Source organism: Elaeis guineensis, chromosome 2 (genome assembly GCF_000442705.2).
Source record: "Elaeis guineensis isolate ETL-2024a chromosome 2, EG11, whole genome shotgun sequence".
Classification (NCBI taxonomy): domain Eukaryota; kingdom Viridiplantae; phylum Streptophyta; class Magnoliopsida; order Arecales; family Arecaceae; genus Elaeis; species Elaeis guineensis.
This window is the reverse complement of record NC_025994.2, coordinates 95,675,566-95,699,342: the sequence shown is the minus strand read 5'-3', so window position 1 is coordinate 95,699,342 and position 23,777 is coordinate 95,675,566. Positions and strand designations below refer to the sequence as shown.

Here is a 23,777-nt window from a genome sequence, read left to right as displayed (position 1 = left end):
GAGAAAATAGAGAGAGAAAATAGAGAGAGAAGGTAGAGAGAGGAGTGAGAAAAGAGAGAGAAAGAAGAGAGAAAGGAGAGAGAGGAAAAATTCTCTCCTTCTTCTTCTTATTTTATTTTATTTTTTTTTATTTTTCTCTTTCTCTTTTTTTCTTTTTTTTTTCTTTTTCTTTTTCCTTTTTCTTTCCTTTTTCTTTTTTCTTTTCCTTTTTCTTTTCTTTTCTTTTCTTCTTCTTCTTCCTTCTTCTTTTCTTCCCGCGGCCTCCCTTGGCTGAAACAGGGGAAGAATTAGAGGGACGTTTGTCCATGGTCCGACGGACTGCGGTGGCATGGCTGGTGGTCGGCCAGCAGCAACCAACGGCGGTGGAGCCAGAGATGGCCGGCGATGAGGTTCGGCCGGTGGGAAAATTAGAAAAATTGAAAAACAAGGGACCGTCCCTTTTTTTCTTAAATTTCTCCGATTATTGGCCGATCATCGGCGGCCATGACCTTCAGGAAACATAGGCAGAGAGGTGGGGGTCCAAACCTGGGGGTGCGGCACCATGGATAGCGGTGCTGGTGGCCGAAAAAGGGAGGGAAGAGTCTGGCCGAAACAGAGCAAAAACAGGAGTCATCTTATTCAGGGATTTTCCGACGATCCTGACGGCCGGCGAGGGTGCACGAAGCCGTGGAAAAGAGAGGAAAGAAGAGAGGAAGGAGAAGACGGGTTTACCTCCGACTCCGGTGAGGTCTCCGGCGAGTATTTGAGATGAACACGATGAGGACATCCGCGGCTTCAACGAAAAAATTCAAGAAAAATAAAAGAAAAATCCGGTGCTCGTCGTGACCAGCCTTAGAGGGAAGGAGAGGGAGTTTTATAGGGTGTAGGGGAGGTCGAATCCGCCTCGGATTCAACCTCTCCACCGGTGATTTGGGTGGAAGAAGACTCCCAGCGGGAGTCTTCTTCATTCTTTTTTTTTTTTTTTTTTGTAATGCTTTGGGCTTTTTGGGCTGATTTGGGCCGGGGTATTACATTCTCCCCCCCTTCAAATAATTTCGTCCTCGAAATTAAGTTGTGCTGTTCTAGATATCTATTTCAAAGTATACATTCTTCATGTCATTCTCAAGCTTACAATAATATCTTATATATTATTTATTTCTCATGATCTTGTTATAACAAAAATTATTTGAAATTTCCAACTCATCCCTTCTTATTGATTTCTCAACTTTTTGAAGAACTGTAACATTTTAGACTTGTATTAATATACCACCATTATTTGTCTAATCATTTCACTCGAAATTCATAATTATCTCAGACTATCCTTGATAGAAAAATAATTAAAGGTCAAACATCGGGCACTCTTCACAATCATCGATTTTTTTCCTTCTCTTGACCTTCCAACAAATTTTATATGTAGACTCTCATCTTAAAAAAAATCTCAATCTTTTATATCAGTTCAAGTAATAATATTAAATTTAAAAAAATATATATGAGATCTATGTCAGGACATTCTAAGTTTGAGCTAATATCAGAACTATCAAGCTGTTAATAAACTTGAGATATTTAGAATTTCTTGGCATTATCTACAATGAAGCAAACTACTGACAAAATTATCCGGCTATGATCAGATTAGATCAAAATTTATAGTATCCTTTCATTATCAATAAAATCCTTCCTTGTTTGCAACTAATATATTTCATCATAATATCTTTTGATTTTAAAGATTAATATTTCTAATCAATTTAATCCACCACGCTTTTGCTGCACACTCTGATCTTAATTTATCAAATTATATAAGTCTATCAAAGATAAAAATATCCTCATATGTTAGATCAATCCAGGATAGATCTAACCTTCAAATTTCATATAAGACTTAGGGCAAAATTTTAAGTTTCTTTATCTTTACTACCTTTGGGTATAGCATATAAAAATTAAATCCTGATCCACTTTCTATGTTTGAAATCATTGCATAAGTTTCATCACTCTTCAAGAATCCAACATATCTAGAATCAATTAGAGTTAACCTTAGATTTACCTTACAATCATTTAGATAATTTCTAAATCAATCTTCCTTTTTAAAAGAATTAATTCTAACTTGACAACTAAAAGAACTTAAGCCAACATCCTTAAGTAGAATCAACTTGATTATTTCTTATAGAGCTCTCTTCATCACAACCCTTAATATTAATCGATACATCCATACAAAATCTTGTCCCTTGTATAAGTCATTCAAAAATTAGCACTAGCAAGATGTCTTAGTTCAATTAAAAAATCCGAACTTTGACTTGAACAATTAGTACACTTCACCATCTTCAACAATCACAAGAAAAATTTAAAAAAAATCTAATACAAAGATGGTAATACGAATTATTAAAGATTTCATCATAACCTGTATATCATACTCTGATAAAATAAATTTTTCTTCTTTAATTTAACAATAATATCAAAATACTTTTGATCTCCTTAGAAAAATAAACTATTGACTTGAAATTCAATGCAACTTGAAAGATCAAGAAATCATATTCAGAATATGATATTTTGAGCAACCAAAGATTTCACCAAAATGTGTATCTCATATTCTCATAATAAAATTCAAGTATATATATATATATATATATATATATATATATATATATATATATATATATATATTCATCTAAATTGAGTTATATGACCTCTTATAGATTCAATGTTCAAAATATTTCTCTCTCATATGATGTAATTTCTTCTTAGACCATACCCTAATTAACTTTCTTTTGATAAATCCAAAATTCATAACGCGTCAGACAATTATCATCGAAATTAGAAAAGTATCATGATCTTCAATCATATAAGTTTTACATTCCAAAATCCTCTAGTATACTTAACATAACTTATCAATACCTCCCACTTTATTCCAAGGTCAACTCCTTTCATACTTAGGTCAACCTTACTAATTGAAATCTAAGATATAACTCGTCAACTCTATTATAGACAACATATGCCACTTATGCATAAATTTCATCTTAATATCTATTGATTCGAAATCTAAATATTGAATCTTCTCTTTTATATCTATCATGTTTCTCATGATTATAACCTAAGTTTAAATATCACTAAAGCCATAATTTCAAATAATTATAATCTTAAGCTTAAATACCACTTAAATCATATTCTCTAATGATCAAATCCTAAATTGTAATACCATTCTATCATACTTTTAATAATCATAATCTTAAACTCTGATATTATCAATCATACTTTATCGATTATAATCTCAAAATTTTGATATCACTTATATGACAATCCCTAGTGACCTTAAACTTGGGCTCTAGTACTGTTCTGTCATATCCTAATCACTTGTATCATTATCTCCAAATAAACATAACCTAAGCTCTAAGCTCAGATATCACTCTGTCACATCCTACTGATCTTACATAAAGTTTTAATATTTTTTTATAATCTCGGGTGACCTTAAATCTGAGCTATGATATTATTCTATCACATCCTAATCATTTATATCATAATCTCCAATGTTCATAACCTAAGCTCTGATACTATTCCATCATATCCTATCACGTATATCATAATCCCTAAAGATCATACCCTAAGCTCTGATACCATTCTGTCATGCCCCGAACCCAACACCCGGGTCGGATACGTGATGGCCGCACACTCCTTAGAGCAAGCCCTAAAGAATATGCAAAGCCAAAATAAATATTACAACCTTAACATCCATAATAATTAATTTCAAATATAATTCATAAAACCTTGCATAATTATAATTTAAATTTCTTCAATTCTCTGATCAGATACTATGACACTCTATTTATCCTTCTGCTCACCCGTAAATCCAAGCCATAGCCAATCTAAGTCATCCTGTAACTCTGAGAAGAAAAAAAAAATGAAGGGGTGTGAGCTTTATAGCCCAGTAAGAATTTTCATATCACACTGATATAGTAATATAATCTGAAAATAAGAATAAGCAATAAAATATAAAATCTCATGTTCAACGTCCAGAATAATGCAAACATTCATAAATTTTCAGTCTTGTCAAAATAGATGCATCATCACATGTTAACAAGTGAAACACTTTTGTTCAACAATTATTTCATGCCTTATCTTTCATTTCTCTTTTCATAATCACATGATTTTTAACATTTTCTTTCTGGCTCTGGACTATCCAAGTCTATACCTCAGTCATCATCTGGATCGAATCCACTTAAAAAGTCTTTCAAGACTGTCTCAGGATAAGCTCCTGGCCGGCTGTCCCACGTACCAAAGTCCGTGAGAGGCTGTCCCAGGCATAAGCTCCTGGCGGGCTATCCCAGGCATGAGCTCCTGGCCGGCGATCCACCTGTAAGCCAGTGGGGGCTGTCCCAGGCATAAGCTCCTGGCGGGCTGTTCCACATGACAAGGCTAGTCCACACCATATATCTCTTTCTTTTCATTTAATCATTATGTATTGACTTCATCAAATCAATTCCAACTTGCATTATGATCAATTCAGATATGTCATATCCATATAATCATGCCATCAATTTCTGATACATATATATTGACATAACATACTCATGCTCAAAATCAAATAACAGTATCTCAGGTATAATAAATTCATCGATCTCAAATCCGACGATGCAAAACCAACGATGCAAGACCAACAGTAAAATAGCATATATATAACAGTGATCATGTACAGAGATTCTTACCTTTACCGGTGACTGATCCAAGCACAAAAATCAATATTCTTCTTTGATTTATGAATTTCTCTAACAAGATATTCCACTCGATATCATATGCAGACAATCATCTCTTCATAACCCTGATCAATATAAAAATCACATATATGGAGAAAATTATCGATAATTGATCTAATAACACAAATCTAGGATCTCTCTTAGGATTAACCAAAATTAGGATTTACTTAAGTATCTGGATCCTCCACTGATCCATAAGACTTCTAGAGAGAGAAAATTCATGAAGAGAGAGAAAATTCTAGAGAGAGAAAGTAGAGAGAGAAATCTTCGCATCCTTCCGATGAGGCACTCATGATCGAGATCATCAGAGGTCCTATCAGGGTGACTCAATATGAATCAAGTGTTACAAATTTCGAATAGGATCAAACTGGGATCAGATCTACCGCACGAATTTCGAAGCAACCTCAATTCATCATATTTTTAATTCAAATATATCCTAGGGTCTGTGATGCAATCAGAGAGAGAGTAGAAAGATTCTAGAGAGATAAAATTCACAAAAAGAGAGAAAAATCTAGAGAGAGAAAATAGAGAGAGAATCTAGAGAGAGAAACTGGAGAAAAAAGATAGAGAGAGGAGAGAGAAAAGAGAGAGAAAGAAGAGAGAAAGGAGAGAGAGGAAAAATTCTCTCCTTCTTCTTCTTATTTTATTTTATTTTTTTTTTATTTTTCTCTTTCTCTTTTTTTTCTTTTTTTTTTCTTTTTCCTTTTTCTTTTCTTTTTCTTTTTTCTTTTCCTTTTCTTTTTCTTTTTCCTTTTTCTTTTCTTTTTTTTTCTTCTTCTTCTTCCTTCTACTTTTCTTCCCGCGGCCTCCCTTGGCTGAAACAGGGGAAGAATTAGAGGGACGTTTGTCCATGGTTCGGCGGACTGCGGTGGCATGGCTGATGGTCGGCCAGCAGCAACCAACGGCGGTGGAGCCAGAGATGGCCGGCGATGAGGTTCGGCCGGTGGAAAAATTAGAAAAATTGAAAAATAGGGGACCGCCCCTTTTTTTCTTGAATTTCTCCAGTCATAGGCCGATCACCGACGGCCATGACCTTCAGGAAACATAGGCAGAGAGGTGGGGGTCCAAACCTGGGGGTGCGGCACCATGGATAGCGGCGCTGGTGGCCGGAAAAGGGAGGGAAGAGTCCGGCCGAAACAGAGCAAAAATAGGGGTCATCTTATTCAGGGATTTTCCGGCGATCCTGACGGCCGGCGAGGGTGCACGAAGCCGTGGAAAAGAGAGGAAAGAAGAGAGGAAGGAAGAGACGGGTTTACCTCCGACTCCGATGAGGTCTCCGGCGAGTATTTGAGATGAACACGATGAGGACATCCGCGGCTTCAACGAAAAAATTCGAGAAAAATAAAAGAAAAATCCGGTGCTCGTCGTGACCAGCCTTAGAGGGAAGGAGAGGGAGTTTTATAGGGTGTAGGGGAGGTCGAATCCGAGGCGGATTCGACCTCTCCACCGGTGATTTGGGTGGAAGAAGACTCCCAGCGGGAGTCTTCTTCATTCTTTTTTTTTTTTTTTTTGTAATGCTTTGGGCTTTTTGGGCTGATTTGGGCCGGGGTATTACAGTTCTGGTGACAACTCAAAGTCCAATAGTGGCAGAAGTCACGGGCACGATGGACCCGATAGAATTGAAGAGCCTATAGGAAGATGACTTCTGGAAACTTTTCGAACATTGTGCATTTGGTGAAAACAATCTTGAGGAAGAGCGAAGGGAAAAATTGCAAACAATAGGAAGGAAAATATCTGAAAAGCTGCGTGGATTACCTCTAGCTGGAAAGGTAGTGGGAAGTTTATTGGAGTCCAAACTAAATGAGAAGTTCTGGAACATGATCTTAGAAAGCGAGTGGTGGGAACATGAATATGTTTTAGATAGTATCCTTCCATCTCTGGCTTTAAGTTACGAACACTTGAACGCAAATCTAAAGCAGTGCTTCGCTTACTGCTCCATATTTCCCAAGAGCTATGTTTTCGAAAAAGATCGGTTAGTCCAGATGTGGATGGCTCAAGGTTTTATCCAGAACAAGAATCGGATAAGAACGAGAATGGAGGACACCGGGGGTCAGATATTTGATGAATTAACTAGCAGGCACTTCTTTCTACCAACTCTGAATAACAACTACGTGATGCATGATCTGATAAGAGAATTGGCAGTTTGTGTTTCGTTGGATGAATGTTTGGTCATTAGTGATGAGAAAGCCTGCGTGTTTTGGATTTATCTTGCAGTGACGTGAGGCTAAGCAGGCTACCGGATTCTATCGGTGGGTTATCACATCTACGGTACTTAGATGTGATAAAAAGAAGGATTGTTCATCAATTCAGACTGCTCAATTTGTATCTTTTTAAATTAAAAGCTTGCAAACAATGATAGATAGAGCATATAAAAATGGATCTCTGTATTTTTAAATTTATTCTTTATTAATTTTTTTGATAAAATTTTAATTTTTTGGGGTAGACCTATAATTTATTCCATTGACGGACCCGTAGATGCGGTCTTGGCCACAATATTTGATCAATTGCGAGATTTCGGTACCCAACCGCGGTCTTGGCCACAATATTTGACCAATTGCGAGATTTCGGTACCCAACTGGCTATATTTATTGTGATAGGCGCGGTCTTGTCCGCAGTATTTGACCAATTAAGAGATTTCGTACCTAACACGTAAGTTTTTTTTTTCCATTGATGCACGGGCAGACGCGGTCCTTGCTGCGAGGTAGCAACCTTCCTGTCTTGAGCTCATAAAGAGGAAGACTACCACTGTGCAGCACGAGTGTGAGTCTCATCCAATATGGATATGGGGAAGATCGTAATGACGGTCGGAGGATGGTTTGCATCCTACGTCGGAAATAAACTGGCTGATAAGGTTTCGCAGCATTTGGAGGATCAATCCATGGCTGATATGGTGGAGTATGTGAAAGCTAGACTTCCTTGTATCCAAGCCCCAATCCAGGCAGCGGAAAGGTGGCCGATCGAGGACCAAGTTCTGGCCGCATGTTTAAGGAAACTTAAAGATGCTGCCTACGAGGCGGACGATGTGCTGGATGAGCTTGAATTCAACGAGCTTCATGATAAGCTTTTCAAAAAGAGAAAGATGAGTGACTTTGCATCCTCTGCTGTTGAGCTTCTCCAGCGTTTTATAATGCCCGACGATGACCTGGAAAATTTGAAGAAGCTTGTGAGAAATTTTGACGAGATTTATCTTGATATCAATAGTAAGGAAGAACAATTGAAGGACTACAATGCAAAGCAGAAGAGTGTGTCCAGAGAGACCAGCTCGCTTATCCAGGATAGGCCGGTTGGGAGGGAAAAAGACATGATTTTAGATTTGTTGTTGCATTTAGCCGATGAACCGGAATCCAGCATCAAATGTGGGACTGGGACTAGTAGCTACCCGTGTCTTGGTGTTCTTCCTATGGTAGGCATCAGGGGTGGACTCTGCACAGCTTTGTCCCTTGAAACTGCGTTGCACGGACCAAAAAGTGATTTCTAAAGGGCTGGAGGGTTTCGAAGTCTTATAAAATAAGATGGTCTGACTGAACGATCGATGTGAGACTAAAGTCCTACTCCCTCATATCTTTCGCATAAAAGAATGGTTGATTTTCTTTCCCAATCTCGTATTTTAGACAACACATCACATCTCTCTGTCCATTGTACAGAATATAAAGTTAACGTTGCTTTTTGAAGCTATGTAAAATACGATCCAACGATTGAGGTTACAAAAAACGATCAAGTATTCTTGTGCCAAAGGTACAACATGAACCCTCTGGGCAATAGTGTTTTTCTGAAGAAAACTGTAACACCCCGGCCCATTTGGACCCTGGATCAAGCCCAAAAACCCAAAGCCCATACAAAAAAAAAAAAAAAACAGAACGGGAAGAAGACTCCCGATGGGAGTCTTCTTCTCTGATGAATTCCAGACGGAGAAGAATTCTGGGATCCTTAAAACTCTAGGGCTCTCTATAAATAAGACTTCCCTCTCCCTTAAGAGCCTCCACCAACGACCGTTGAGCCCGATTCCTCCCCTTTTCTCCGTAGAAACCGCGGTAGCCTCTTCTCGTGTTCATCAAAAATCGAAGGTCGAAGAGGCCATCGGAGCTTAGGTAAGGCTCCAAATTTTCTTCCTCTCCCTCTTTCCTTTCTCCCCATGGCTTTAGATCCTCATCGGCCGTCGGGATCGTCAGAAAATCCATGAACAAGGTGAACCCCTGTTTTGTTCTGTTTCGGTCGGACCCTTTCCTCTCTTTTTCGGCCACCGATGCCGTCGGTTGTGGCGTCTCATCCCTAGGATAGGATCCTCATCCCTTTATCTCTCTTCTCTGAAGGTATTGGCCGTCGGTGACCGGCCAATGACCGAAAAACAAAAAAAAAAGTGGCAGTCCTCTATTTTTCCGATCTCTTCTTGATTTCTCGCCGGCCGAACCTTGCCGTCGGCCATCCCTTGCTCCACCGCCGCCTCCACCTGCTGTCGGACCTCCGACGAAGCCGTCGCCCTCGCCAGAGCCAAGCTGGAGCCCCTCGTCCGTCCCCTGTTTCGGCCCAAGGGAGGCCGTGGGAAGAAAAGGAAAAAGAAAGAAGAAGAAAGAAGAAGAAAGAAGGAAAAGAAAAAAAAAAGAAAAGAAAAAAAAAGAAAATAAAAAAATAAAAATAAAGAAAATAAAAAAAAGATGAAGAGAGAGAAATTTTCTCTCTCTCCTCTCCCTCTTTTCTCTCTCTTTCCTCTCTCCTCTCTCTACATTCTCTCTATATTTTCTCTCTCTAGATTCTCTCTCTAGACCTTTCTCTCTCTTTATGGATTTTATCTCTCTAGTATCTTTCTCTCTCTGATTTTATCACGAATCCTAGGATAAAATTGATATGAAAATATGATGACCTGAGATTGCTCCGAAATTTATGCAGTAGATTAGATCCCGATTCGATCTTTATTCGAAGTTGCTAAAATCAATCATGGTTAATCCAGATTGAATCATCCTGATATAATCTCTGATGATCTCGACCATGATTGCCTCATCGGAAGGATACGAAGATTCTCTCCACTTTCTCTCTCTAAAATTTTCTCTCTCTTCATGAATTTTCTCTCTCTAAAAGTCTTATGGATCAGTGGAGGATCAAGATACTTAGACAAATCCTAATTTTGGTTAATCCTAAGAGAGATCCTAGATTTATGTTATTAGGATTGATTATCGATAATTTTCTCCATATATGATTTTTATATTTGATCAGGGTCATGAAGAGATACGATTGTCTACATAAGATCTCGAGTAGAATATTTTGTTAAAAAAATTCATAAATCAAAGAAGAACATTGATTTCTGTGCTTGGATCAGTCACCAGTAAAGATAAGAATCTCTGTACATGATCACCATTATATATATGCTATTTTACTGTTGGTCTTGCATTATTGGTTTTGCATCGTCGGATTTGAGATCGATGAATTTATTATATCTGAGATATTGTTATTTGATTTTGAGCATGAGTATGTTATGTCAATATATATGTATCAGAGATTGATGGCATGATTATATGGATATGACATATTTGAATTGATCATAATGCAAGACATAATTGATTTGATAAAATCAACACATAATGATTAAATGAAAAGAAAGAGATATATGGTATGGACTAGCCTTGTCATATGGAACAGCCGGCCAGAAGCTAATACCTGAGACAGCCCGTCAGGAGCTTATACCTGGGACAGCCCCCACTGGCTTACAGATGGATCAGCCGGTCAGGAGCTCATGTCTGGAACAGTCCGTCAGGAGCTTATGCCTGGGACAGCCTCTCACGGACTTTCGTACGTGAGACAGTCGGTCAGGAGCTCATCCTGGGACAGCCTTGAAAGGCTTTTTATGTGAAAATTGATTCGGATGATGACTGAGGTATAGACTTGGATAGTCCAGAGCCAGAAAGAAAAGGTTAAAAATTATGTGATTATGAAAAGAGAAATGAAAGATAAGACATGAAATAATTATTGAATAAAAATATTTCACTATTAACATATGATGATGCATCTATTTTAACAAGACAGAAAATTTATGGATATTTGCATTATTCTGGATATTGAACATGAGATTTTATATTTTATTGCTTATCCTTATTTTCAGACTATATTACTATATCAGTGTGATATGGGAATTCTTACTGGACTGTAAAGCTCACATCCCTTCATCTTTCTTTTTCTTCTCAGAGTTACAGGATGTTTATGATTGGCTATGGCTTGGATTTATGGGTGAGCAGAAGGATAAATAGAGTGTCATAGTATCTGATCAGAGAATTGAAGAAATTTAAATTATAATTATGCAAGGTTTTATGAATTATTATTGAAATTAATTGTTATGGATGTTAAGGTTGTAATGATTTATTTTGATCTTGCATATTCTTTAGGGCTTGCTCTAAGGAGTATGCAGCCATCACGTATCCGATCTGGGTGTTGGGTTCGGGGCGTGACAGAGTGGTATCAGAGCTTAGGTTTAAGATCATCATAGATTATGAAGAAATATTAAAACTTTATGTAAGATCAATAGGATGTGACAAAATGGTATCAGAGCTCAGGTTATGATCATTAAGGATTATAATATAAGTGATTTAAATATTACAGAGTAATAACAGAGTTTAGGTTATGATCATTGGGGATTATGATATAAGTGATTAGGATTTGATAAAATGATATTAGAGCTTAAGTTTAAGTCACTAGGGATTATGAAGTGATATCAAAACTTTATGCATGATCAATAGGATGTGACAGAGTGATATCAGAGAATATGATAGAACAGTACTAGAGCTCAGGTTTAAGGTCACTAAGAATTGTCTTATAAGTGATATCAAAATTTTGGGATTATAATCAATAGAGTATGATTGATAATATCAGAGTTTAAGATTATGATCATTAAAGGTATGATAGAATGATATTAAAGTTTAAGTTATGATCACTAGAAAATATGATTTAAGTGGTATTTGAGTCAGAATTATAATTTTAGTGATATATGAACTTAGGTTATGATCATGAGGAACATGATAGATATAAAAGAGAAGATTCAATATTTAGAATGATATTAGAGTTTAGGTTATGATCACTAGAAAATATGATTTAAGTGGTATTTGAGTCAGAATTATAATTTTAGTGATATATGAACTTAGGTTATGATCATGAGGAACATGATAGATATAAAAGAGAAGATTCAATATTTAGATTTTGAATCAATAGATATTAAGATGAAATTGATGCATAAGTGGCATATGATATCTATAATAGAATTGACGAGTTATATCTTGAATTTCAATTAGTAGGGTGGCCTGAATATAACAAGAGTTGACCCTAGAAGGAAGCGGGAGGTATTGATATGTTATGTTGAGTATACTCGATGATTTTGGAATGCTAAACTTATATGGAAGAAAATCATGATGATTTTTTTGATTTTGATGTTAATTATCTGAGCATTACAAATTTTAAATTTATCAGAAAGAAGTTAGGATATGGTCTAAGAAGAAATTTTATCATACGAGAGAGAAATATTTTTGAGCATTGAACCTCATCATATATGAAACTCAATCTTAGATGAAAAAAATATACTTGAATTTTATTATGAGAATATGAGATACACATCTTGGTGAAATCTTTGGTTACTCAAAATATCATATTCTGAATATGATTCCTTGATCTTTCAAGTTGCATTGAATTTCAAGTCAAAAATTTACTTTTCTAAGTGGATCAAAAGTATTTTGATATTGTTGTTAAATTAAAGAAAAAAATTTATTTTGTCAGAGTATGATATATAGGTTATGATGAATCTTTAATAATTCGTATTACTATCTTTGGATTAGATTTTTTTTAATTTTTCTTGTGATTGTTGAAGATGGTGAAGTGTATTAATTATTCAAGTCAAAGTTTGAATTTTTTTAAAAATTGAACTAAGACATCTTGCTAGTGTTAAATTTTGAATGACTTATACAAGGGACAAGATTTTGTATGGATTTATTGATTAATGTTAAGGGTTGTGATGAAGGAAGCTCTATAAGAAATAATAAAGTTGATTCTACTTAAGGATGTTGGCTTGAGTTCTTCTAGTTTGTCAAGTTAGAATTAATTCTTTTAAAAAAAAGAAGATTAATTTAGAAATTATCTAAATAATTGTAAGGTAAATCTAAGGTTAACTCCAATTGATTCTACACATGTTGGATTCTTGAAGAGTGATGAAACTTATGCAATGATTTCAAACATAGGAAGTGGATCAAGATTTAATTTTTATATGCTATACCTAAAGATAGTAAAGATAAAGAAACTTAAAATTTTGCCCTAAGTCTTATATGAAATTTGAAGGTTGGATTTATCCTGAATTGATCTAACATATAAGAATATTTTTATCTTTGATAGACTTATATAATTTGATAAATTAAAATCAGAGTGCACAGCAAAAGCGTGGTGGATGAAATTGATTAAAAATATTAATCTTTTAAATCAAAAGATATTATGATGAAATATATTAGTTGCAAATAAGGAAGAATTTTATTGATAATGAAAGGATGCTATAAATTTTGATCTAATCTGATTATAGCCGGATAATTTTTGTTAGTAGGTTGCTTCATTATAGATAATACCAAGAAATTTTAAATATCTCAAGTTTATTAATAGCTTGATAGTTCTGATATTAGTTCAAACTTAGAATGTCCTGACATAGATCTCATATTTTTTTTTAAAAAAAAATTTAATATTATTACTTGGACTGATATAGAAGATTGAGATTTTCTTAAGATGAGAGTCTACATATAAAATTTGTTGGAAGGTCAAGAAAAGAAAGAAATCGATGATTGTAAAGAGTGCTCAATGTTTGACCTTTATTTATTTTTCTATCAAAGGTAGTCTGAGATAATTATGAATTTCGAGTGGAATGTATTAGACAAATAACGGTGATATATTAATACAAGTCTAAAATATTACAGTTCTTCAAAAAGTTGAGAAATCAATAAGAAGGGATGAGTTTGAGATTTCAAATAATTTTTGTTATAATAAGATCATGAGAAATAAATAATATATAAGACATTATCGTAAGCTTGAGAATGACATGAAGAATGGATACTTTGAAATATGTATCTCGAACAACATAACTTAATTTTGAGGATGAAATTATTTGAAGGGGGGAGAATGTAACACTCCGGCCCATTTGGACCTTGAATCAAGCCCAAAAACCCAAAGCCCATACAAAAAAAAACAGAACGGGAAGAAGACTCCCGATGGGAGTCTTCTTTTCTGATGAATCCCGGACGGAGAAGAGTTCTGGGATCCTTAAAACTCTAGGGCTCTCTATAAATAAGACTCCCCTCTCCCTCATGAGCCTCCACCGGCGATCGTTGAGTCCGATTCCTCCCCTTTTCTCTGTGGAAGCCGCGACAGCCTCTTCTCGTGTTCATCGAAAATCGAAGGTCGAAGAGGCCATCGGAGCTCAGGTAAGGCTCCAAATTTTCTTCCTCTCCCTCTTTCCTTTCTCCCCATAGCTTTAAACCCTCATCGGCCATCGGGATCGCCGAAAAATCCATGAACAAGGTGAACCCCTATTTTGCTCTGTTTCGGTCGGACCCTTTCCTCTCTTTTTCGGCCACCGGTGCCGTCGGTTGCGGCGTCTCATCCCTAGGATAGGATCCTCATCCCTTTATCTCTCTTCCCTGAAGGTATTGGCCGCCGGTGACCGGCCAATGATCGGAAAACAAAAAAAAATGGCAGTCCTCTATTTTTCCAATCTCTTCTTGATTTCTCACCGGCCGAACCTTACCGCCGGCCATCCCTTGCTCCACCGCCGCCTCCACCTGCTGTCGGACCTCCGACGAAGCCGTCGCCCTCGCCAGAGCCAAGCTGGAGCCCCTCGTCCGTCCCCTGTTTCGGCCCAAGGGAGGCCGTGGGAAGAAAAGGAAAAAAAAAGAAGAAGAAAGAAGGAAAAGAAAAAGAAAAAGAAAAGAAAAAAAAGAAAGATAAAAATAAAAATAAAGAAAATAAAAAAAAGAAGATGAAGAGAGAGAAATTTTCTCTCTCTCCTCTCCCTCCTTTCTCTCTCTTTTCTCTCTCCTCTCTCTCTACATTCTCTCTATATTTTCTCTCTCTAAATTCTCTCTCTAGACCTTTCTCTCTCTTTATAGATTTTATCTCTCTAGTGTCTTTCTCTCTCTGATTTCATCACGAATCCTAGGATAAAATTGATATGAAAATATGATAACCTGAGATTGCTCCAAAATTTGTGCAGTAGATTAGATCTCGATCCGATTATTATTCGAAGTTGATAACATCAATCATGGTTAATCCATATTGAATCATCCTGATATGACCTCTGATGATCTCGACAATGATTGCCTCATCAGAAGGATACGAAGATTCTCTCTCCACTTTCTCTCTCCAAAATTTTCTCTCTCTTCATGGATTTTCTCTCTCTAGAAATCTTATGGATCAGTGGAGGATCCAGATACTTAGACAAATCTTAATTTTGGTTAATCCTAAGAGAGATCCTAGATTTATGTTATTAGGATTGATTATCGGTAATTTTCTCTATATATGATTTTTATATTTGATCAGGGTCATGAAGAGATACGATTGTCTGCATAAGATATCGAGTGGAATATTTTGTTAAAGAAATTCATAAATCAAAGAAGAATATTGATTTCTATGCTTGGATCAGTCACCGATAAAGATAAGAATCTCTGTACATGATCACCATTATATATATGCTATTTTACTGTTGGTCTTGCATTATTGGTTTTGCATCGTCGGATTTAAGATCGATGAATTTATTATATCTGAGATATTGTTATTTGATTTTGAGCATAAGTATGTTATGTCAATATATATGTATCAGAGATTGATTGCATGATTATATGGATATGACATATCTGAATTGATCATAATGCAAGACAGAATTGATTTGATGAAATCAACACATAATGATTAAATGAAAAGAAAGAGATATATGATATGGACTAGCCTTGTCATGTGGAACAGCCGGCCAGGAGCTTATGCCTGAGACAGCCCACCAGGAGCTTATGCATGGGACAGCCCCCACTAGCTTACAGGTGGATCAGCCGGTCAGGAGCTTATGCCTGAGACAGTCCGTCAGGAGCTTATGCCTGGGACAGTCTCTCACGGACTTTCGTACGTGGGATAGCCGGCCAGGAGCTCATCCTAGGACAGCCTTGAAAGGCTTTTTATGTGAAAATTAATTCGGATGATGACTGAGGTATAGACTTGGATAGTCCAGAGCCAGAAAGAAAAGGTTAAAAATCATGTGATTATGAAAAGAGAAATGAAAGATAAGACATGAAATAATTGTTGAATAAAATTGTTTCACTGTTAACATATGATAATGCATCTATTTTAACAAGATAGAAAATTTATGGATGTTTGCATTATTCTGGACATTGAACATGAGATTTTATATTTTATTGCTTATCCTTATTTTCAGACTATATTACTATATCAGTGTGATATGAGAATTCTTACTGAGCTGTAAAGCTCACACCCCTTTATCTTTCTTTTTCTTCTCAGAGTTACAGGATGCTTATGATTGGCTATGGCTTGGATTTACGGATGAGCAGAAGGATAAATAGAGTGTCATAGCATCTGATCAGAGAATTGAAGAAATTTAAATTGTAATTATGTAAGGTTTTATGAATTATTATAGAAATTAATTGTTATGGATGTTAAGATTGTAATGATTTATTTTGGTTTTGCATATTCTTTAGGGCTTGCTCTATGAAATATACGGCCATCATGTATTCGATTCGAATGTTGGGTTTGAAGCGTAACAGAACCATCCCTTTGGCCAACACCTTGGACAAACATTTGAAATACTTGCTGGCACCAATATTAGATTGACGTAAGCTTGCAATTTGGAGTCCAGACATATCTGTAAAATTTGCTTTCGACTCGTTGCGAGAGTCTCGCACCTAACGCGCTATATTTTATTCAACTGACCCTTATCCATACGTAGACCAAGTCTGTGGCCAAGAATTTCTCCGTGCATAGATTTAGTCGTACCGCGTAAAGTTGCAAGCTAGTTAGAAGACCGACCGAGCAAGATCTCTGTCTTCAACTGTGCAACCGGAGTTTCCCGCAATATGGAGAAGATCGGAATGATGGTCGGAGAATTGATGGTATCCTACGTCTTCAATAGACTGGCTGACATGGTTTCGGTGCGTTTGGAGGAGCGGTACGGTCTATTCACGGGTGTTAAGCCTGTGGTGGAGGATGTGGCGGCGAGACTTTCTCGTATCCGAGAAGTGATCCAAGCAGCGGAGGGAAGGCCGATCAGGGACCCAGCTCTGGCCACATGGCTGAGGGAACTCAAAGATGCTGCCTACGAAGCCGACGATGTGCTGGATGAGCATGAATTCAAAGAGCTTCATCAGAAGCTGTTCAACAAGAGAAAGGTGAGTGACTTTGTACCCTCTCTTGTTAAGTTTCTCGAGCATTTGATAATGTCCGACGATGACCTGGAAAAGTTGAGGAATCTTGTGGGAAATCTTGACAAGATTTATACTAATATCAATTACATGGAAGAACAATTGAAGCATTACAGCTCAAACCAGAGAAGTGTGACCAGAGAGACCAGCTCGATTATCGATGTCCTTGTGTTTGGGAGAGACAAAGAGAGAGACATGATATTAGATAAGTTGCATTTAGTTGATGGACCAGAATCTCGCAAGACATTTGAGGCTGGGAGTAGTAGCAATCCGAGTCCTGCTGTTCTTCCGAGTCTTGGTGTTCTTCCTATAGTAGGCGTTGGGGGTGTTGGCAAGACTACTCTGGCTCAAATTATCTATAACGATAAAAGAGTAGCAAGGCATTTTGAGATGAGGAAGTGGGTCTATGTGTCTGACGATTTTGATGTCAAGCGGATTTCCAAGGAGCTGGTATATGACTCGATAGACCACCTAACCTCCACTCATATTAGTATGGATCATATTCTAGGGAGACTTAAAGATGCTACGACGAACCAGAGGTTTTTGTTTGTCCTTGATGACGTGTGGGATGAGACTGGTAGCAAGTGGGAAAAACTCCGTAGTGCCTTGACATCCGGAGCAAAAGGAAGCATGGTTCTGGTGACAACTCAAAGTCCGGTTGTAGCAAAAGTAATGGGCACAATGGACCCGATAAAGTTGAACTGTCTACAGGAAGATGACTACTGGAGACTTTTTGAACATTGTGCATTTGGTGACCAAATTCTTGAGGAAGAGGGAAGGGAAAAATTGCAAGCAATAGGAAGGAAAATATCTGAAAAACTGCACGGTTTACCTCTAGCTGGAAGGGTACTGGGAAGTTTATTGAAGACCAAATTAGATGAGGATCACTGGAAGATGATCTTAGAAAGTGAGTGGTGGGAACATGAATATGTTTTAGATAATATCCTTCCATCTCTGGCTTTAAGTTATGAACACTTGAATGCAAATCTGAAGCAATGCTTCACTTATTGTTCCATATTTCCCAAGAGCTATATGTTTGAAAAAGATCAGTTAGTCGAGATGTGGATGGCTCAAGGCTTTGTCCAGAGCAAGAATCAGGAAAGAATGAGGATGGAGGACATTGGGAGACAGATATTTAACGAATTAACTAGCCGGTACTTCTTTCTACCTACTCAGACTGGCAAGTATGTGATGCATGATCTGATAAGAGAAGTCGCAGTTTCTGTTTCATTAGATGAATGTTTGGTTATTAGTGACGAGAAAGCAGAAATTCCCGCAACAATTCGCCACTTGACTCTGAGGACTTCTAACACGAATGCATTTAGCGAGATGTGTAAACCTCAAAATCGACGGTCCATTTTATTCTTTGCTGATTATGGTTCTAAAAAATCATACAACGACATGTTAGAGAAATCAAAAAGCCTGCGTGTTTTGGATTTATCTTGCAGTCAGATGAAGCTGAGGAAGCTACCAAAGGCTATCAGTAGGTTGTCACATCTACGGTACTTAGATATCTCCCACACCATGATCCAAGAGCTGCCAAATTCATTTGGTGAGCTTTGCCATCTGCAAGTTCTGAACATACGATCCTGCTACATCACAAGTTTTCCAAAAAGCATGAACAAATTAATCAACTTGCGCCATTTATATGGAGATGTGGACACGATTTCAAAAATTATTGGGATTGGAGATCTTATCAATCTTCAAGAATTAGAGGAATTCCGAGTCAAAAAGGAGCAGGGACATGAGATTCGAGAGTTGGAGCGCTTGAAAAATCTTCGGAGACAGCTTTGCATCAAGAATCTCGAGAATGTTGAGAGTGAGAAGGAGGCCATGAAGGCGATGCTGAAAGACAAAGAGCACCTAACCATATTGCATTTAGAATGGAACTCTGATGCAGGAAGTCTTCCTGAAGTGGAGAAGGAGATATTTGAAGGACTCCAACCACATCCCAATATTGAAGAGCTGGAGATCAAGCGCTACGGGGGTATCAGATTTCCAACTTGGATGGTGGAAAATAAGTTTCTAACCAATCTAGAATTGATTGGTCTAGAATCTTGTGGCAGGTTGGAGAGTATCCCGCCACTAGGGCAGCTGCCTTCCCTCAAGGATCTTCATATTGAATACATGCCTGCCATAAGAAAAATTGGTCCTGAATTTTATGGTGACAGTGGTGTGGCATTTCCATCCCTGGAGGTACTAATATTTAATGTCTTCAATGAATGGGAGGAGTGGTTGGGAGCAGATGGCACACAAATTTTGCCTCGCCTCCGTAACCTCTTCCTCCATGATTGCATTAAGCTAAGGAAAGTACCTCTCCTCTTCCTGTCCTCATCGCTGGTAGAGCTCGATATCAAAGACTGTTGTGACTTCGGCAGTGCACTGCCCGGATGTCTGCAAGGTCTCACCTCTCTCATCAATCTAAGAATCATTCGTTACGCCGCCCAAGTGTCTCTTTGCTTATCAAATTTGCACGCTCTCAGACATTTGCACCTTGAGGATTGCCCAGAGATGAAGTTAGTTGGTGGGTTACAGTTCCTTACTGCTCTTGAATTACTGCATCTTACAGGATGTCCTAAGCTCATCGACTCCTCGGAGCGTGGGCAGCTGCACGAACAGCAAGGACCGCGAACTCTCAATCGTCTCAACATGGACGACACAATCCTACTTCAACATCTGTGGATTCTGTTGGGAAGCCTCCACTCGCTACAGCATTTGTGGATTCATCCTGGTCATCGTATGACGAACTTTACAGAGGGACATGAGCTGTGGTTCCGGCAGCTGACATCCCTTCAAATCCTGGATATTGAAGACAGCCGAAGCCTTGAAAGCCTTCCTACTTCTTTGGTAAATTTTTCCACTATCAGGACGCTGACTATGCGCACCTGCCCCAACGTTAGCTCATTGCCAGAGAATGACTTGCCTACTTCGCTCAAAGAATTACATATCATGGGATGCCCTTTGTTGAAGGACCGATGCCTGAGAGGAGGAGCTGATTGGCTAAAAATTGCTCACATACCTTTCATATGTATTGATGGCGAAAAAATACAACAACCATGAAAAGAGAATTTGATGCCACTCCTACATCCATTCTTCAGGTAACCTTCAAGCTCTTTCCATGCATGGTACGCACGTATATATCCTAGTTACATTTTGCATTGTTTTAGTTACTCCAGACTCCGACCATATACAAGGATAATAGCTTCACAAAGTCCTTATTTCCTGGCTTTTTCCTTCGTTTTGTGTCGTCTACACACACACACACACGCACACACACACAATCTCATACGGGATGAAGTAGAGAAGAAAAGCTTCGAGCACCCCCATAAAGAAAAACACTAGTGGAAGATGGGTTTCTGTGAGTCAATCGCTTGAGTTGTTGAAGCAAAAAAGAGAAGTATATGGTGTGTATCCATATGGAAATTATAGTCATATTGCGAGATGCTGCTAGAAAGTTGTTGATTGTATCACGGATCATAGTTCAGCAAGTTAATTCATATGAAAGTTTACATAAGGAGACATCTGCAACGGACATGTGAAGTTAATTCTCTTTGAAAAATTCTTTTTCTTTTATGTTTGTTTTGTTCAGTTCTGTCCATAAATTGTTTTGTTTCTAGTCAGTCTTAGTCATTTCAGTTTTAAGATTTTCTTTGCCATTGCCATTCTTATTTTGGATTTATTATCCACATTAGTATATTGTTCTCTAGGGGTTGTTTATAAAATTTTTTTAACATTCCTTTTCTGTGCAATCTTGTCGCTTTCCCCTTGCTTTTCAATATTCAGCTGTCAAAACATGGACACAACTTAAAGAGTAATATTGGAAGCTTTTGCTTGTATTCAAAACACTTCATTTGTTCTTTTGTGAATCCTAAATCATGATTGCTGTGGCTAACATGGGTTACTGTAGAATGGCATATGTTGGGTTAACTGTGCCAATTGATGTGCCTTGTGGCATTGCCTCTAGTGATTGGCTGTTTTACTAAAAGATACTCATGTAAAATCTGAATACTCCCAGTTTTTTATCTTTAATTTGCTAATTACTTTAACATAAGTGATAGTTTGGCAGTTTCCATGTAAGTTCAATGCCACATTCCATCAGGAAACTTGGGATTTCTGAAAGTTTACATTTAATTCTGGGAAGTATCTTAAACGAATTTAAAGGTGTTATGAGTTCCAATTGAAATCATGTTAAAGCACTTAAATTCTGTTACATGTGAAGGGAACATACAACTACAATATTTTTATGTCAAACAAACCATGGAATGGTCTAAAGTTATATAAATTTCGAAAATAGACTCCTTTCTTCTTCCTATTTTTTCTGATATCCTCTGTTTTGCTTATAAATTCATCCAATGGTTCTGTGGCATAAGTTGCTTGCTGGGAGTTTTCCCATTTGGAAGGCTTAATTAGTGCATCTTAGTTTTAAATGAGGGTTCGAACCCTTGGCTCTGCTTATATTTAAAAATTCTTTCCTTATCACTCGTGATCCTACTTTCTCCAAATAAGCACTTTTGGTGCGCCACATCAATTTTCTTAAAAAGGTTTGAACCTTAGATAAAGGTTGCAAAATCCTCAGTTTTCTCCCCAAATATACTTCCATGTATCACGGAGTCCTCGCTGGGATGTTGACTTAAGTGCAACCTGCATAAAACCTCAGTTTCACACTTGCCTCCATGATGAAGCCTGATCATCGCACTTTCTTGCACGAACAAGCATACCTAAAAAGAATGCTTATAACGCACTGCCTATCTGCATTGTCGCCAGCTTATTGCTTGACCCTGTAGAATTTAATTGTCAACTATATATTTTACTTCAGGAGCATGTAAATTCAACCTACTGCTCATTTCACACTTCATATAGATTCTCCATTTGCACTTGATGGTAGGAGGGAAAATTTTCAGGTTTCACCGATAAAACATTACTCTTCATTTTTCAGTTCCATTTTTTACTTCATAAAATGAAATTTTGGACAATTATTAAGAATATGAGGGGACGATCCCTTGCATCATGATTGGATCCTGTTTACATGTCCACCAAATCATACACTGCTAAAAATACCAAGGACCTAAGGGGGCTTGCATATTCAAACAACTGACCTCCATAATATATGCTGTTGGCACAATCTTTATAAGGAATCAACTCACCTGGTTTTTTCCTCCACAAAGACCTAAAAGAAGTCCATGGTTTGCTAGCCATGCATCTGTGATGTGCTTGTTTTGATTAGGACACCAGAATATCGAACCATGAATGAAAAAAGGCATGAGAGAAAAGCATATTGGCTAGTGATTGTGAGGCCCCAATTCTTGATTGGAAGGGACACCAAAGAGGTTCGCTAGCTCAGCTATTTCTATTGATCTCACCTAGCTGCCTATGTCTTTGCATCTGAGCATATGCTATTAATATTTACTACGTTTCTTGAGTTCTGACCGTACTGTGGGGTATATTCGCATGCAGAACGCCTATAGCCATCATCCTCCCTATATCACTATAAAATGAACATAGCACATGTACATGGTTGCTTCATTATGCTGCTAACTTCATGCTGCATTAAATTTTCTCCAATCCTTTCACCGGAACCAGTTCTGAATATTGTAATGCAGGTTCCTTTCGTCAGTCACTTTCAATCCCTGCCTGGCCAACTTGGGGTCTGCAGATCTTTCACTAGGTCCCCTTGTGGATCTTCTTTCTATTTGGGAACTTGACAGCAAATGAATTCTTTCCATGGAAGCCGAGCCCTCCATGCAAGTCGAGACTTATCTGAATCCACCATAGTTGTTTCAAACTGTCCCTTGTCAATGCATCTGCCTCTGAAGAAGCCACAGCTGAGTGCAGCATATTCAATTTCGCATCGTATATTTGGAGCTGCTGGAGCCTCCTATATCCTGTTTATCCTGTTAATTCATGCTGCTATGAAGTTTAGCCTTTTGTATGATATGTGAAAGCCAATTTCTGTAGTTGCTTCTGAGAGTGCTTTTTCAAGATCTGCAAAACCAAATATCTGGATCTCTTTGCAGATGATAAACCTAGAGTATGGCATTCATACTGGCGTAGGTTCATGTTTTATTTGCAAATAACCATCCAGAATAAACAGGAACGTACTGCTAAGGATATCATTTTTCTAATTGTTTTTTACTTTGGCTATTTATGTTTATCAGTGTGTTGAAATTAGATTGTATTCATTTTGTGAAAACTGTGGTGATGCCATTTTCTGCCTTCAAATCCGGAACCTTTCCTCAGTGCAGGCTGACAACAGAGTGAGATGCCAACAAGCAGATCAAAGTACTGTTGGCTTTGGTCTACCCTCACCTTTTGTAGTTTTTCCCTCTCTAGGTATGTTTGCAGGTGTAGGGTTTGTGGATTAATGCAGGATATCAAAGATTTATTACTTATATGACCTTTTGGGAAGAGATTAATCCGAAAAAAAAAAAAAAAGAGTTATGGTACATGAGGAAATCCAAAAGAAGTAAATTTTTGAGGGATATTAAAATATAGTACATTATTATTTTTTGAAAAAAATTTATAGCAAATACATTATTTAACTTGCAATGCCGCATCCATAAAAAATGTAAGGAGGTTAGCTTTATATAAATCATGTTTTGAGCTTTTAAATTGTAGCTAAATATTTAAATTTAAAATG

The 23,777-nt window shown here is 37.4% G+C and overlaps 1 protein-coding gene across 2 annotated transcripts; it reads left to right on the top strand.

Moving 5' to 3' along the window:
* Window positions 1-7,476: 7,476 nt before the first annotated feature.
* On the top strand, window positions 7,477-23,291 carry LOC105051558 (putative disease resistance protein RGA4). 2 transcript variants are annotated; one of them, XM_010932061.3, is made up of 3 exons: window positions 7,477-7,605; window positions 16,886-20,238; window positions 22,741-23,291. In XM_010932061.3, exons 1-2 carry the CDS (start codon window positions 7,492-7,494, stop codon window positions 20,198-20,200), a joined length of 3,429 nt encoding a protein of 1,142 aa, XP_010930363.2. In that variant the 5' UTR covers window positions 7,477-7,491; the 3' UTR covers window positions 20,201-20,238; window positions 22,741-23,291. The 2 variants fall into 2 exon arrangements, with proteins under 2 accessions (XP_010930363.2, XP_073108383.1); XM_073252282.1 differs by lacking the exons at window positions 7,477-7,605; window positions 22,741-23,291 and adding an exon at window positions 21,957-22,732 and having other exon boundaries at window positions 16,719-20,238.
* Window positions 23,292-23,777: the final 486 nt, after the last annotated feature.

What these genes read in the sequence shown, in the direction of transcription:
- LOC105051558 (XM_010932061.3), top strand. Translation starts at nt 7,492, where the DNA reads ATGGATATGGGGAAGATCGTAATGACGGTCGGAGGATGGTTTGCATCC. An exon ending in ATCAATCCATGGCTGATATG is followed by an intron (nt 7,606 to 16,885) that starts GTGGAGTATGTG and finishes CGTTTGGAGGAG; the next exon opens with CGGTACGGTCTATTCACGGG.